This window comes from Trachypithecus francoisi, unplaced genomic scaffold (assembly GCF_009764315.1).
Source record: "Trachypithecus francoisi isolate TF-2019V2 unplaced genomic scaffold, Tfra_2.0 Lachesis_group17, whole genome shotgun sequence".
In the NCBI taxonomy this organism is placed as follows: domain Eukaryota; kingdom Metazoa; phylum Chordata; class Mammalia; order Primates; family Cercopithecidae; genus Trachypithecus; species Trachypithecus francoisi.
The window spans coordinates 75,799,287-75,816,170 of NW_022681462.1; the positions used below are offsets into that span (position 1 = coordinate 75,799,287).

Sequence of the window (16,884 nt, forward strand, 5' to 3'; positions counted from 1 at the left end):
AGCCAGGTGCGGTGGCTGATACCGCCAATCCCAGTACTTTGGGAAGTCAAGACGGGCAGATCACCTGAGGTCAGGAATTCAAGAACAGCCTGACCAACATGGCAAAACCCTGTCTCTACTAAAAATACAAAAATTAGCTGGGTGTGGTGGCGGGCACCTGTAATCCCAGCTACTCGGGAGGCTGAGGCAGGAGAATCACTTGAACCCAGAAGGCAGAGGTTACAGTGAGCCAAGATTGTGCCACTTCACTCCAGCTTGGCAACAGAGTGAGACTCCGTCTCAAAAAAATATATATATATACACACACACACACACACATATATATGAACAAGACAAAGATGAGTACTAGTATTACCATTTCTATTCAACAACATATAGGAAGACCTAGAAAGCACAATATAACACAAGGAAAAACCAATAATAAAATGATTAGAAAGAAAAAAGTAAAACTATTAATAGATGACATGATTGCAACATATTAAAAATTCTCTAAGAAACTACCATCTACAAACTACTTTTAAAATAATATAGCACTGTCACCAGATGTGACAGTAACTTATACAAACCAATTATAGTTTTATACACTAATAACAAATGAATGGAATGTAACATTAAAAGGAAGATCGCTTATAACAACATAACAATTAAATACATTAAATGCTAAGAATCTAAAAAAAAAAAAAAGTATAACTATGTTGAAAACCACAAAGCATAACCAAGAGAAATCAAAGACCTAAATATATTATAGAATATATACCGCCAGTGTGTATTCTGGATCACAGAAAAAAAACACACACACAAGTGTTAATGTATTTAAAAGCTCAATATTAAGATGTCAACTCTCCTAAACTCATTTACATATAGGCCCTAAATTTTAAAAACAAGTATTTTGTGTAGAAATTGACAAACTAAATCTAAAATTCAAACAGAAATACAAAAGACCTAGAATAGCTACAACAATCTTTTTAAGAAAAAGAATATTCGTCGGTTGTACTCGTAGGTACATACCCGAGAACCGAAAATACACATTGACCAAAAAAAACAAAACAAAACAAAAAAACCTATCCAAAAATGTTCACAGCAGCATTAGACATAACAGCCAAAAAGAAGAAATCACCGAAATATTCACCCATAGATGAATGCCTAAACAAAATGGAATATTCAGCCAGAAAAACGAGTAACGTACTGACACAGGCTAAATGGATGAAACTCCAATCTACTGATTGCCAGGAGATTGGAAGGGTTTGGGGAAAATGGGAGAAAACGCTAATGGATGAAGAGTTTCTTTCGGTAGTGATGGAAATGTTCTAGAATTAGATAGTGGTGATAACTGCATAACATCGTGAGTTTTATTTTTAAAAAATTAGCGGCCGGGCGTGGTGGCTCAAGCCTGTAATCCCAGCACTTTGGGAGGCCGAGACGGGCGGATCACAAGGTCAGGAGATCGAGACCATCCTGGCTAACACGGTGAAACCCCGTCTCTACTAAAAAATAAAAATAAATAAAAAAAACTAGCCGGGCGAGGTGGCGGGCGCTTGTAGTCCCAGCTACTCGGGAGGCTGAGGCAGGAGAATGGCGTAAATCCAGGAGGCGGAGCTTGCAGTGAGCTGAGATCCGGCCACTGCACTCCAGCCTGGGCGACAGAGCGAGACTCCGTCTCAAAAAAAAAAAAAAAAATTAGAAAATCAATTTTTAGATTTTTACTATCAGATATAAACACTTAATATAAAGTTACACTAAGACAACAGAGGCTGGGCACAGTGGCTCACACTTGTAATCCCAGTACTTCAGGAGGCTGAGGCGGGCAAATCACTTGAGGTCAGGAGTTCAAGACCAGCTGAGCCAACATGGCAAAACCCCATCTAGGCTAAACATACAAAAATTCACTGATGGTGGTGCATGTCTATAATCCCAACTATCAGGAGGCTGAGGTGGGAGAAGCACTTGAGACCAGGAGGGGAGGCTGCAGTGAGCTAAGACTGAGCCACTGCACTTCAACCTGGGCTACAGAGCGTCTCACTCTGTATCAAAAAAAAGAAGGCAATACAGTATTAACAAAAGACCAAATAAATGACCAATGAAACAGAAACAGACCCATATGTATATGAGATACTTACTACAGAGGCAACACTACAGTAAAGTGGGAGGAGAGTAGTTTTCCCATAAATGATTAGATAGCAGAAGATAGAACAAGTATAAAAAAAAGATGGATTAGAAGAAAATATCCATAATTAACTAAGGAGAGATAAAACAACTGAAAATTCTATCAGTTATGATGATTAGATATAACATATACAAAAATGAAGGCTCAAAAAGACAGGAGACAAAATGGAGCAGAAGCAATATTTAAAGAGTTAACTGGCTATTTCTCTAAAGCTGTGAAAGCTATCAGTTAAAACTTTAGGAAGCTATCAACTAAAGATTCAAGAAGTCCCATCAATCTGAAGCAGAATAAACACAAATGAAACCACATGTAGGAACATCACAGAAAAATTCTGAAAGCAAAAAAAGGGCAATCTCAGAAAGTTTGAGAAACGACCTTTAAAAAGCAATAATAAGACTGACAGATGGCTTCTAACAAATACAATCTAAGCTAAAAGACAAGGAAAGATTACCTTTAAATCACTAGTAAAAATAACTAGTAACTTAGAATCCCTATAGAATTCTTTATTATATTAAGTTTAATCATGTATTGAAAATCAGATGACACTGCAAAACTGATTGTTAATTTAACTGATTACAACACTGGTTTCATAATAAATTATAATTAATTTAGGTAATTATGATCAGATATTAGATCTGTTTTGAAGTATTTTGGCAAAGAAAAAAAGAATAGCCAAATGTGAAAAAATAACAATGATATTGGAATTTAGATAATGGCTATGCTGTTTGCTCATCCGAGTATTCATAAAACTTTGAACTTTTTCCCAAAAAAACCTAATTGAATGTGTCATCAGTAGATAAGTACAAAAAGAGATATTAAGAGTATTTTTCAGACCTAAGAAAAATCATACCAGATAAAAGCTCAAAGACACAGGAATAAAAAGCAATGAGAACAGAATTATGAGGTAAATTCAAGTGAATACTGAATATAAAAAATTATAATAATGTATTATGGGAATTCATATATACTTCTGGAATCCAGACTATATATTCTGGATTATGGGAATTAATTATGTATTATAGGAAAAAACATATACTTCTGGAATCAGAGTAAATACTGTGATCTCAATGACATAATTACTAAAAGAATGGTTCAAGAATAAAATGGAAAAACTGACCAATAAAAAATATAATAAACCCTAAAAACAGAAAAGGAGGAAAAAGAAGCATGCAACCAACCATCAGGACAATGAGAAATAGAACAGTACATATAAAAAATCATGGCAGACTTAAACAGGAATATATCACTAATTAATTACATTAAATGTAACTGAATTAAATTCTTCCACTGAAAGACAAAAGTATCAGGCTGGCTTTTTAATAAATCCAACTACATGCCACTTATACAAAGTATATCTAAAACATAAAGGAAACACTGAAAAGTTGAGAGTAAAAAGATGGAAAAATATATACCATACAAACAGCAGTCAAAGAAGGCTGGTGTTAACTAAGTAAACATCAGACGAGGTAAATCCTAGGAGAAATAGGAAACTTAAAGATAAAAAGATAACTCATGCCAGGTGCAGTGGTGTGTGCCTGCAATCCCAGGTACTTGCAAGACAGGGGCAAGAGGGGCATTTGAGCCCAAGACCAGCCTGGGCAACACAGCAAGACCCAATCTCAAAAAATAATAATAAAAGATAATTCATAATGATAGAAGAATTCCCAAGAATTCACAACCATTCTAAATTTATATGATGGTCTCAAAATGTATAAAAATTGATGACAAAAAATAAACAAATCTACCATTTTTTAACATACTGGCCTCATTAACTAAAAAACAAACAGGTAAAATAACCAATAGAGATAGAGAATCTGAAGAACACAATTAGCAAACTTGACCAAAAGGATATATAGAGTACACTTCACCAACAAGTGCAGAGTTAACATTATTATGTTATGGATGGAATATTTATAGAATTTGACCCTCTACAATTCTCAACAAATTTGCAGATCAATAATCTGAGTATTTGACTCCACAGCATTTAAATAGGAACCAATAGCAAAAAGATTACTTACTGAAGCTGAATATATGAATACCCTATGAAGCAGTGAATCAACTTCTACATTCCTATTCAAACGTATATCCATCAGTACTATTAGCTCCACAATGAAACAACTCAAATGTCTATCAGCAGTATACAAAGCAATAGTGGACACGTAAATTTTGTTTTATTCGGACAACAGAATCCTAAACAGCAACGAAAAAGAACCAACTGTCTATACGCAATGATATAGATTAATGTCATAATCATAGGATTGAAAAGAAGGCAGACCAAATATACATACATGTGCAATTCTATATTATACAGACCTTACTCAATCACTATTCAAGAAAGCATCATTAAGCGGTTATTCAAAGAAATCAACAAAAACCAAGAAGTAACTACTCTAAAAGGATGATGTTTAGCTTCTGGAGAAAATGAGGAAGAAATAAATGGAAGTGGTCATGAAGACACCCTTTGGGGTGCCGGAAATGTTCTTTCTTTACTTATCAGTCATCACATAGACGACGTGTATCATGATAAACTGAGCTATGCAATTATTTTCTGCACTTTTCCGCATAGGTATTATATTAACATATTTCAAAAAAGTAAACAGGAAGTTGAGAGACTAAAATCATCTTTCAGCTCCTTATAATCACTAGTCAGCACTTTGCCTTAACATTTAATAAAAATCTCTCTTTAGGCAGTTTCATTTTGGGTGAAATAAAGAGGTAGTGGCATATATATACACAGACTACCTCTGTAAAGACAAGAAACCGGTTCCATTGCTTGCTTTGCAGGGGGAGAAATGGGTGGGGAGTGTGGAGAAATACTTCTTCAAACCTAACCTTTTATCTTTTAAAAATTATGTGCCTTCTAAAAGCTTTACTTATGCAAACACATGAATTTTCTTAAAATAAAAATCCAGGATACTTAATTTCTTTTTCTTTTTGAGATGGAGTCTCACTCTGTCACCCAGGCTAGAGTGCAGTGGCACAATCTCAGTTGACTGCAACCTCCACCTCCCAGGTTCAAGCAATTCTTGTGCCTCAGCCTCCCAAGTAGCTGGGACTACAGGTGCCTGCCACCACACCCAGCCATAAGTTTTGTATTTTTAGTAGAGACGGGGTTTCGCCATGTTGACCAGGCTTGTCTCAAACCAGGATACTTAATTTTTTTTTTTTTTTTTTTTTTTAAGACGGAATCTTGCTGTTTGCCCAGGCTGGAGTGCAGTGGCACAATTTTGTCATGGCATGTTTCTACTCTAGTGTAAATGTAAAAGTTTCTACAAAATGACTATATATTCCAAGAAAACAAATACAAATTAATTTTGACCTTTCTAGAATCACCATATAAAGGAAATATTAGGTTTTTATCTAAAAAGCTCATATTCACTACATAAACTGTGAATTTCACATAGTAGTTACCTCCACAATTGCATATATAAGGCAATTCCTAACAAAAAGACACTCAAATAAAGAACTGATAAATTCCTTTTAAAACCTCTTGCTATTCTGAAACCAGCTAAGATTAAATTTTTCATGACTTTTGTAGCAAAGCATTTTTGCTTTTTGTTAAAACTGTTGAGGAGACTAAGATGGTACCCAATTACACAAAACCATCAACAGAAGAATCACATTAAGACAATATTCAAACCCTTCAGTGACTAATATAGACATAAAATCATAAACCAATCTTCTTAACTGAAAGACTTCTATTATTCATGCTGCAATAGAAGTAACTAAATAAATACCGATCTTCCTATGTGAGGAGGAAAAAAAATCACAGAAAACAAGAAAGAAAACAAACAAGTTTCCACTGATTGATGGTCAAAGACTTAATTTTTAAGTGAAGGTATTTAACACACCAAGAACATCACATATTCAACAAACCCAAATAGTACCTCATCACATATTCAAGGTGGTTTTAAACTAGTTCGAAAAACAGTATTCCCTCTTTACTCATATCAACCTTCTCAAAAACATCATTCTGTAGTAGAAAACATGTAGTCTATTTTTACTCTTCCATTTTCACCATATTTGATATTTTTCAAATTAAAAAATTTCTGAAAGTGCATACACATAAAAACAGGATGATTTAAGACAGTGTTCTAAGTGGGTACAGGGAGAAAAAAAACCTATGAACTGCCTTAGCAAAGAATATAAAACAATTTATATTTCCCCCAAATGTCCCTCCCACAAATAAATTTCCACTTAACATAACAGCAATGAAAATTACATAATTAGAACTAATATTTAAATACATAAATATCACTTTATTACTGCACAAAGTATATAATAAAAGAAGGTATATACCAGTAAACGTACTTGCATCATCCCTTTCTATTCTGGTTCCATCACTAGTTGACACACAAGTAAAGTGCAGAGGTTCAACTTCCAAAAGTCCAGTGAGAGATGTGAAACTACCCTCAGCAGCTGTGCAACTACTGACCTTTCCATTTCCTAATGGCAAAAGACAAGTTTTATAATATGTGAAGATAATTTTTAAAAAGCAATAGTCATAACAATAATTATAGCTGCAACTTCAATTTTAATTACAACAGACAAATACACAACTCTTACACAGTGCTTGAATCATGGGCATGGTATTAAGGAAACTGACAAAACAGCCGACACCAGTTTCCCTGCTACAAAAGCAGATTCGGATAAAAGCAACTTGGTAGCCCTTCACATTAACAGAAACATAAGTGGTAGTTTCCTATAACATGAAACTTACATTTAGTAACAAGTGATTTCAATCTCAAATGGGGTGAAAAAAGTAGTAAATCAGCTACTGACATTAGCTATCACCTAATCTGTTGGCTATATGTAAAATCAGAATACATTCTATGATGTCAACTGCATAAATATAAGACATAAAACAAAGGACGATCATTTCAAAATATTAACAAGATTTATACATTGTTTCTTGTATTTTGTTCATATTATCAGTTTTATAGAACGAGGCACACTACTTCATAGTCACAAAAATAGTTTAAGCTAGCATAAGTAGTTTTTAAAACAAAAAACCATGTAGCCACAACTATATGACCAATAAAACCATAGCAAGAAGATTGGAAGGAAGAACACAAATGAATTCACAGGGACTGTGTATGTAGTTTGGGAAGGTAAGTATTATATTCACTACTTTCCAATTTTTTTTTTTAAATTAGCACTCATATAAACAGAATTCACAGATGAAAAGAATGGGGAGATATAAAAACTGTCATTAACAGCTGAAGTTTTAAACTATCATAACCTTGTTTAGTTATAACCTTCAAATAGTTTTAAACTATCATAACCTTGTTTTCCAATGTCTTATTGGGGGTCAGCATAGGGCCTGACACGTGTTCCGAAAAATGCTTATTGCACACTTACTCAATACAAGAATTGGGAGACCAAAGAGTAAAAGGATAAGTCCCAGTCCTCATGAAGACTATATTCTATGTTAGTGGTTATTAGGAATTAACGCAACTTTTTTTTTAAGCTGCAAGGTTTTACTTAAGAGAAATTTAAAGGACTAGTAAGTCAAGGGGCAATCAATACTAAGTCATGGGATAACAAAATGCTTCTCTGATGAAATGAGGGCATTCATGGGAAGAATAAGAGAGTTTTATACATTTGTTCCCTTGAAGTGGGAGAAAAGCCATGCAGAAAGAACATGAGTGAAACCCCCATAGTAAAGAAACATGGCACATTTAAGGAACTGAAAGAACAATATAGCTAGAGGGAACAGTTCTCAATTCTAAGATCCCTCTAAATATCTTTAAAATATTAAGAACCCTGAAGAGCTCTTGTTTCCATTGTTTTACTGGTACTTACCATAGTAGAAATTTTAAGATGAGAAATTTAAATATTAATTCATTTATTAATAAACCCATTAAATGTTAAAATAGCATAATTTGATGAAAAATAACTGTTCTCTGAAGCAAAAATAATTTGATGAAAAAAGTGACAATGTTTTACCTATTTAAAAATCTCTTTAAAATGTGAAGTATCAGGCCGGGCGCGGTGGCTCAAGCCTGTAATCCCAGCACTTTGGGAGGCCGAGACAGGCGGATCACGAGGTCAGGAGATAGAGACCATCCTGGCTAACATGGTGAAACCCCGTCTCTACTAAAAAATACAAAAAACTAGCCGGGCGAGGTGGCGAGCGCCTGTAGTCCCAACTACTTGGGAGGCTGAGGCGAGAGAATGGCGTGAACCCGGGAGGCAGCGGAGCTTGCAGTAAGCTGAGATCCGGCCACTGCACTCCAGCCCAGGCGCCACAGCGAGACTCCGTCTAAAAAAAAAAAAAAAAAAAAAAAGTGAAGTATCAGAGGATACTTGGATTCTCCTACCTGCCTCTGCATTCGACATGTTGTAATATGTCATTTTAGTAGAAGTAGGTAAAAAAATCTTGCCCAACACAAATATGTAGTTGGGAAAAGAATACTTTAACATACTTGCATATTCAAAAACTTGGCAAGTGGTAATTTCTTAAAGGTTACAACGTGGTATCTGAAATTTTACCAATGAACTTCTCAAGCTCTGTTACATTAAGATCAGCTGATATATCTTATACTTTTAAGGAACTTCACCCATGCATAATGGTGAAACCATTGCATTGATCATTTGGAAAATATTGGTTCACCACTGTATACAAATATTCCAAATGCTGACACATTTCATTATCCAATATTGGAAAATTACACTCTCTAATATCAGATCCCATGAGAAAAGTCCACATACTGGGAAGCTATCAAGCTTACTATGGGAGATATGTTTCTCATTCACTTTTCAAAAAACAACTGTCAAGTAACGCAGTGTAAATGAGCGTAGTTTGTCTGTCAGTCATTACTGCAAATAAAAATGGTATTCCAAGAATCAAGCAAGTAGTTCAGCTTGTAACTCAACTGCACAATTCCCTGAAACAAGCATGGTACTTTGGCATGCCACAGAAGTACTCTATGCATATATATCACTCATCTCAGAATAAGAGATGTGTATTCATGGGTTAAAATTTTAATAAAATTAATAATTTTTTACTGCATCAAGGGCATTTTAAAATGAAACTGACGTTTTTATTACAAGTGCATAGTGAATAATACCATGCTTTTTCACAATTAATAAAAATGTCAATGAAATCAAAAAGACAAATAACATCATTCTACGATCATCAAAATAGTTATGACCATATAGATCCCCTTAATGATCTCAGGAACCCTTTGGGGGTCTATAGAACACACTTTGAGAATCACAGGGCCAAAGAAGACTAAACGGGGCAATGACACAAGATAAAGTGGCAAGGAAAAGACAGCCAAATCATTTAGGATTTTCAATGCTGTATTACAAACTCTGAACTTCAGAAGATGGGAAGACATGAGAAGTATTCTAAGGAGAAAGGTAAAGTAATTGAACAATCACACTCAATGCAATGTGGAAAATGTACTAAAGTGAGGCAAGAACAGATGTAGGAAGACCACTGTGAAAGCTATTATTGTAGTCTGGGTTCAAGATGACTGTAACTTGTGATCATGAGAGGTAAGAGAGTGAACAAACTTGAAATCCAGTCAGCTCTCTGTATCTGTGGGTTTGGCGTCCATGGATTAACCAACTACAGACAGAAAATATTCAGGGGAAAAAAATGAATGCCTGAGTCTGTTACAGCCTTTTTTTCTTGTCATTATTCCCTACACAATACAGTGTAACAAGTACTCATGTAGCATTAACATTGTATTAGGTATCGCAAATCAACTAGAAAATCTAGAAGAAATGGATAATTTCCTGGACACTTACACTCTCCCAAGACTGAACCAGGAAGAAGTTGAATCCCTGAATAGACCAATAGCAGGCTCTGAAATTGAGGCAACAATTAATAGCCTACCCACCAAAAAAAGTCCAGGACCAGATGGATTCACAGCTGAATTCTACCAGAGGTACAAAGAGGAGCTGGTACCATTCCTTCTGAAACTATTTCAATCAATAGAAAAAGAGGGAATCCTCCCTAACTCTTTTTATGAGGCCAACATCATCCTGATACCAAAGCCTGGCAGAGACACAACAAAAAAAGAGAATTTTAGACCAATATCCCTGATGAACATCGATGCAAAAATTCTCAATAAAATACTGGCAAACCGGATTCAGCAGCACATCAAAAAGCTTATCCACCATGATCAAGTGGGCTTCATCCCTGGGATGCAAGGCTGGTTCAACATTCGCAAATCAATAAACGTAATCCAGCATATAAACAGAACCAAAGACAAGAACCACATGATTATCTCAATAGATGCAGAAAAGGCTTTTGACAAAATTCAACAGCCCTTTATGCTAAAAACGCTCAATAAATTCGGTATTGATGGAACGTACCTCAAAATAATAAGAGCTATTTATGACAAACCCACAGCTAATATCATACTGAATGGGCAAAAACTGGAAAAATTCCCTTTGAAAACTGGCACAAGACAGGGATGCCCTCTCTCACCACTCCTATTCAACATCGTGTTGGAAGTTCTGGCTAGGGCAATCAGGCAAGAGAAAGAAATCAAGGGTATGCAGTTAGGAAAAGAAGAAGTCAAATTGTCCCTGTTCGCAGATGACATGATTGTATATTTAGAAAACCCCATCGTCTCAGCCCAAAATCTCCTTAAGCTGATAAGCAACTTCAGCAAAGTCTCAGGATACAAAATTAATGTGCAAAAATCACAAGCATTCTTATACACCAGTAACAGACAAGCAGAGAGCCAAATCAGGAATGAACTTCCATTCACAATTGTTTCAAAGAGAATAAAATACCTAGGAATCCAGCTTACAAGGGATGTAAAGGACCTCTTCAAGGAGAACTACAAACCACTGCTCAGTGAAATCAAAGAGGACACAAACAAATGGAAGAACATACCATGCTCATGGATTGGAAGAATCAATATCGTGAAAATGGCCATACTGCCCAAGGTTATTTATAGATTCAATGCCATCCCCATCAAGCTACCAATGACTTTCTTCACAGAATTGGAAAAAAACGGCTTTAAAGTTCATATGGAACCAAAAAAGAGCCCGCATTGCCAAGACAATCCTAAGTCAAAAGGACAAAGCTGGAGGCGTCACGCTACCTGACTTCAAACTATACTACAAGGCTACAGTAACCAAAACAGCATGGTACTGGTACCACAACAGAGATATAGACCAATGGAACAGAACAGAGTCCTCAGAAATAATACCACACATCTACAGCCATCTGATCTTTGACAAACCTGACAAAAACAAGAAATGGGGAAAGGATTCCCTATTTAATAAATGGTGCTGGGAAAATTGGCTAGCCATAAGTAGAAAGCTGAAACTGGATCCTTTCCTTACCCCTTATACGAAAATTAATTCAAGATGGATCAGAGACTTAAATGTTAGACCTAATACCATAAAAACCCTAGAAGAAAATCTAGGTAGTACCATTCAGGACATAGGCATGGGCAAGGACTTCATGTCTAAAACACCAAAAGCAACGGCAGCAAAAGCAAAAATTGACACATGGGATCTAATTAAACTAAAGAGCTTTTGCACAGCAAAAGAAACTACCATCAGAGTGAACAGGCAACCTACAGAATGGGAGAAAATTTTTGCAACCTACTCATCTGACAAAGGGCTAATATCCAGAATCTACAAAGAACTCAAACAAATATACAAGAAAAAAACAAACAACCCCATCAAAAAGTGGGCAAAGGATATGAACAGACATTTCTCAAAAGAAGACATCCATACAGCCAACAGACATATGAAAAAATGCTCATCATCACTCGCCATCAGAGAAATGCAAATCAAAACCACAATGAGATACCATCTCACACCAGTTAGAATGGCAATCATTAAGAAGTCAGGAAACAACAGGTGTTGGAGAGGATGTGGAGAAATAGGAACACTTTTACACTGTTGGTGGGATTGTCAACTAGTTCAACCATTATGGAAAACAGTATGGCGATTCCTCAAGGATCTAGAACTAGATGTACCATATGACCCAGCCATCCCACTACTGGGTATATACCCAAAGGATTATAAATTACTCTACTACAAAGACACATGCACACGTATGTTTATTGCGGCACTATTCACAATAGCAAAGACTTGGAATCAACCCAAATGTCCATCTGTGACAGACTGGATTAAGAAAATGTGGCACATATACACCATGGAATACTATGCAGCCATAAAAAAGGATGAGTTTGCGTCCTTTGTAGGGACATGGATGCAGCTGGAATCCATCATTCTTAGCAAACTATCACAAGAAGAGAAAACCAAACACCGCATGTTCTCACTCATAGGTGGGAACTGAACAATGAGATCACTTGGACTCGGGAAGGGGAACATCACACACTGGGGCCTATCATGGGGAGGGGGGAGGAGGGAGGGATTGCATTGGGGAGTTATACATGATATAAACGTCATGCACATGTACCCTAGAACTTAAAGTATAATAAAAAAAAAAAAAAAAAAAAAAAAAGAAGACGGAAACTGCCAACCAGTACCACAAAGATCTGAAAAAAAAAAAAAAAAAAACAAAAAACATTGTATTAGGTATTATAAGTGATGTTGAAACAATTTAAGGCATACAGCAGGATATGCATTAAGTTATATACAAACTGCACTACACCATTTTTTATAAGGGACTTTAGTATTTACAGATTTTGTTGTCCGCGAGGAGTCCTGGAACCAATTCCCCACGGATAGAGAGGAACAACTGCATACACTGGTGGAAAAATAGGTGCCATATGGTGGTATCCTCAATGTGGGAGATAAGAAAGATATAAGTATCAAGAATAACACTCACATTTCTGTCTTGTGCCACAGATGCCATTAAGAACAACAAAAACAAATGCTGTAGAAAAACTAATAATGAGGAACAACATGACGAGACATTAAAGTGGAGACATATCATGATTTCTAAATCCCTTGTTCTGAGTCTTCTTTACTCATTTGCAAACTTGACTACCTCAGAGCTTGGAATGAACCTTACAGTCTTTCCCTTACACTTTTACCCTAACGGATTTAACTGCTTCTTTTGGTATACTGAAGGCATCGGTATCTCCAGTTCTAATCTCTCCTCTTAGTTGCAATCATACATTGCAATGGCCTAATTGATGCGTCACTTGGATAGAGAAGACAGAAAATGGTGAGATGGGCATAAGGCAATCAGAGCCTAAGGCATCAAATACAGCAATAACACATATATCCAAGTCAGCATAAGTAATTAAAAAGCAAGTGACAGACGGGTACATGTAGTATGATCTATCATTAGAAGTTATATTAACGAATATGGGTAGCAAACAAGTTTAAATAGCTAAACATCCAGTTAACAATAGTAACTTAAGAGGGTGGAAAGGTTGGGGTTGAGGCATTTTACATTTCATTTATATTTCTGTATTTGATTTTTTTAATTTTGCTTTTATCACACCTCATAAGTTACTTTTCAACAAAATTGAACTTCTCCCTCAAAATTTATTTATATCTGGTTATTAATCTGTTTGCAAATTTTCTAACATTTTTATTTCCTAACAACATTTGTAGTAAGTGTAATTAGATGGAAGAAAAAAATGAAATGGTCACTGTTTTATCTAACAAAAATAGACAGCAAATTTTAGCACTTAAAAAGATTATGTAAATAGTGTTATGCATACATCCGAAAAACACATTCTTCAGAAAGTATAAAAGGATATATGTAATGTATACAAAGCTTACCTCAAGAAAGTGACAGATGCAGAAAATTATCTTTTGTTTGTGCATCCTTATTTATTACAGTAAGTATATATTACTAATTTTGTATTTTTGAAATAGGAAATTTTTTTAACTTTATAAAGGCAGTAAAGGTACATCAAATAAAACTGAAAAGGCTACAACAAATAAATCAAATTTTAAATAGTCTCATATAAGCATTAAAATCACACTGAAATGAAATGCATAACAGAAACAAAAAATTAAAGTCACAACCCTTTCAAACATGACTTTAATATACTGGGATTTTCTTCAGGGGGAAAGAGGAAGTTAAAAACTTCTAGCAAATATTTTAATGATTCATATGTTAAGTTCTAAAGAATTTTAGTTTTCTAAAGAAAAAACATCATGACTACAATCTATTAAGTCAAATGGCAACTTAAATCCAAGACACAACATTCAGAATTTCCTTTAATAAAAGAAATCACTACCTGAAAGGACATCTGATAAATCAATTTCATCTGACTGGACACCAATGCTGCTGTTATAAACATTTTTACAAGAAGAGCCACTGATCTCCAAATCAAAGAGGACTGGATCAAATGGTGAGCTATATAATCCATATCTGAAAAATAAAATAATGCACTAACAATTTTCCTTTCAACCATCTAATTAACAAATTACCTTTACTTAGTTTTAAAAGCAGTCTAACAGCGCAGAGGGAGATGCTGACTACATTTGACCCATCAAATTCAGTGAATCTCAACTATGTTCTCTGCAATCCATACTTTAAAGGACACTCTCCAGAGACTCAACATATGTGATTCCAATAAGCTGGCAACTAAGGTACTAAGACTGCCACCTGCAGATTGAAGCGAGGGTAATCAGGCACTATTCTCTCCCCTGAATCATTACAACACAGCCTCAAGTACAAAGGCTTTGAGTAAAATGTCATCAAAATCAGAACATCTAATCTAGGAAATTCTAAAATCTCTGCTCTAAATAAAGGAATGCCCTACTTCAAACGTAGACAATCAGGCAAGAACTTAAATCTAACCTTTTGCTATTGCTTAATTCATCATGTTACAAGTTTTAAAATATAAGTAGCAGGTAGAATACTAGTTATGGGACAATAAGTGATTCACATAATTCCATCCATAAAGTGCATAGAGAAACAGACACATTACATTCTTCTTTCATTAGCAGGGGATACCACTTTTCAGTATTAAATAAAATTAGCCCTCTGAATAATTATCATAAGGATTTATCAAACTGTTAAAGAGTAATTTCTGGCCGGGGACGGTGGCTCACACCTGTAATCCCAGCACTTTGGGAGGCCGAGGTGGGCAGATCAACTGAGGTTGGGAGCTCACGAACAGCCTGACCAACATGTAGAAACCCCGTCTCTACTAAAAATACAAAATTAGCCGGGCCTGGTGACGCATGTCTATAATCCCAGCTACTCGGGAGGCTGAGGCAGGAGAATCGCTTGAACTCGGGAGGCAGAGATTGTGGTAAGCCAAGATTGCGCCACTGCACTCCAGCCTGGGCAACAAGAGCGAAACTCGGTCTCAAAAAAAAAAAAAAAAAAAAGTAATTTCTGAGAAAACAGAAGAAAATAAAACCTCAGGCTACTATCATGTGGAAAAAGGTATAAACTAAACATTTTTGTAAGAAAAATACTATTTTCAGCATATATACATAAAATAATACTTCTCTGCAACGGCATGATCATACTCAGAGACGCCTGCTATTAATCATTAGATATACTAAAATACCTTGTCTGAAGTAAAGCCTCCATTGGTGTTAGCCTGTCCTGTAACTGTCTGGACACTGCAGTAAGCAAAGATGCACAAGCTGTACTGCATCCAGCCAGATCTTCATCTTTCACATAATTCAGTAAGACAAAATACCAATAGACAGAACCTGGAAACAACAACAACAAAATAAATGTTTCTTTTTCCTTTTCCTCTAATAATGAGAATTTAAGATTACCTGTTTATCAGAATACCTCCTTTTGCTAGAAAGACACTCCTTTTTCTGGAAAAAAAAATCTTATGGGCAATTTACAAAGACAACTCCTTGGAGGGATCGAAGAGGACACTTAAAATATAAACAACACACTGAGGTACAGTCTTACACTAAAAATTTCAAACATTTCTGAAGTTTCATAAAGTCAACATAGGCATTTAGGTGCATAATAACGTGAGATGACTCTGAGGGACACTTCAAAATAGCTGAAAGTGAGGAGACTGCAGGTCCTTCAAATCTTCCTTACCGAAATACTGTTTCTCTGTACAAAACTTCTTAAAAATAGTGGATGGCAGTGAGCTTCAAACAGCCCATTTTAGTGAATGAATGGGGAATAAAATTATTCTATAATGTGTTAGGTACAGATCAACATTGCTTAAAAGATTATCATGACAGTGTATTTTTGCTTTTTTTATTAACTGCTACATACATGCCAAAACTTAAGCATCCTAACTTTAAAACCATCCTTAAGAAGCTTTTAAACATTAAGAGACTATCGTAACTAGTTGTAATGAGCAACTGAGTCAAAATGTTCTATTCCAGAGTTAATAGTTGTAGCCACAATACATTCCATGTAAATATAAACACACTTCGGCCGGGCGCGGTGGCTCAAGCCTGTAATCCCAGCACTTTGGGAGGCCGAGATGGGCGGATCACGAGGTCAGGAGATCGAGACCATCCTGGCTAACACAGCGAAACCCCGTCTCTACTAAAAAATACAAAAAACTAGCCGGGCATGGTGGTGGGCGCCTATAGTCCCAGCTGCTCGGGAGGCTGAGGCAGGAGAATGGCGTGAACCCGGGAGGCGGAGCTTGCAGTGAGCTGAGATCCGGCCACTGCACTCCAGCCTGGGCGACAGAGCGAGACTCCGTCTCAAAAAAATAAAAAAATTAAAAAAAAATAAACACACTTCATCTAAATTAAGAGAATGATATAATAACTTTTTAACAACTCTAAACAAGCTTTTTTTTTTAACACAACGATGAAATCTTTATGAAATACATAACTCACTGAGGTACTTGTTGAATAGG

At 35.8% G+C, this 16,884-nt stretch overlaps 1 protein-coding gene across 12 annotated transcripts in view; it reads right to left on the reverse strand.

Annotated features, from left to right (window-relative positions):
• Positions 1 to 16,884, reverse strand: part of BIRC6 (baculoviral IAP repeat containing 6) — a 262,265-nt gene that overhangs the window by 159,256 nt on the left and 86,125 nt on the right. For 9 of the 12 annotated variants that reach the window (XR_004428401.1, XM_033176091.1, XM_033176088.1 and 6 more), the window contains 3 exons: positions 15,601 to 15,748; positions 14,314 to 14,447; positions 6,464 to 6,610 (listed from right to left, as the gene is read on the reverse strand). Coding sequence is in view for 11 of the 12 variants with exons in the window: in XM_033176091.1 (XP_033031982.1) it covers positions 6,464 to 6,610; positions 14,314 to 14,447; positions 15,601 to 15,748 (429 nt within the window). In the remaining variant the exon portion in view is untranslated. The remainder of the gene's footprint in view (positions 1 to 6,463; positions 6,611 to 14,313; positions 14,448 to 15,600; positions 15,749 to 16,884) is intronic. The other 3 variants (XM_033176090.1, XM_033176081.1, XM_033176087.1) reach the window with 1 other exon arrangement.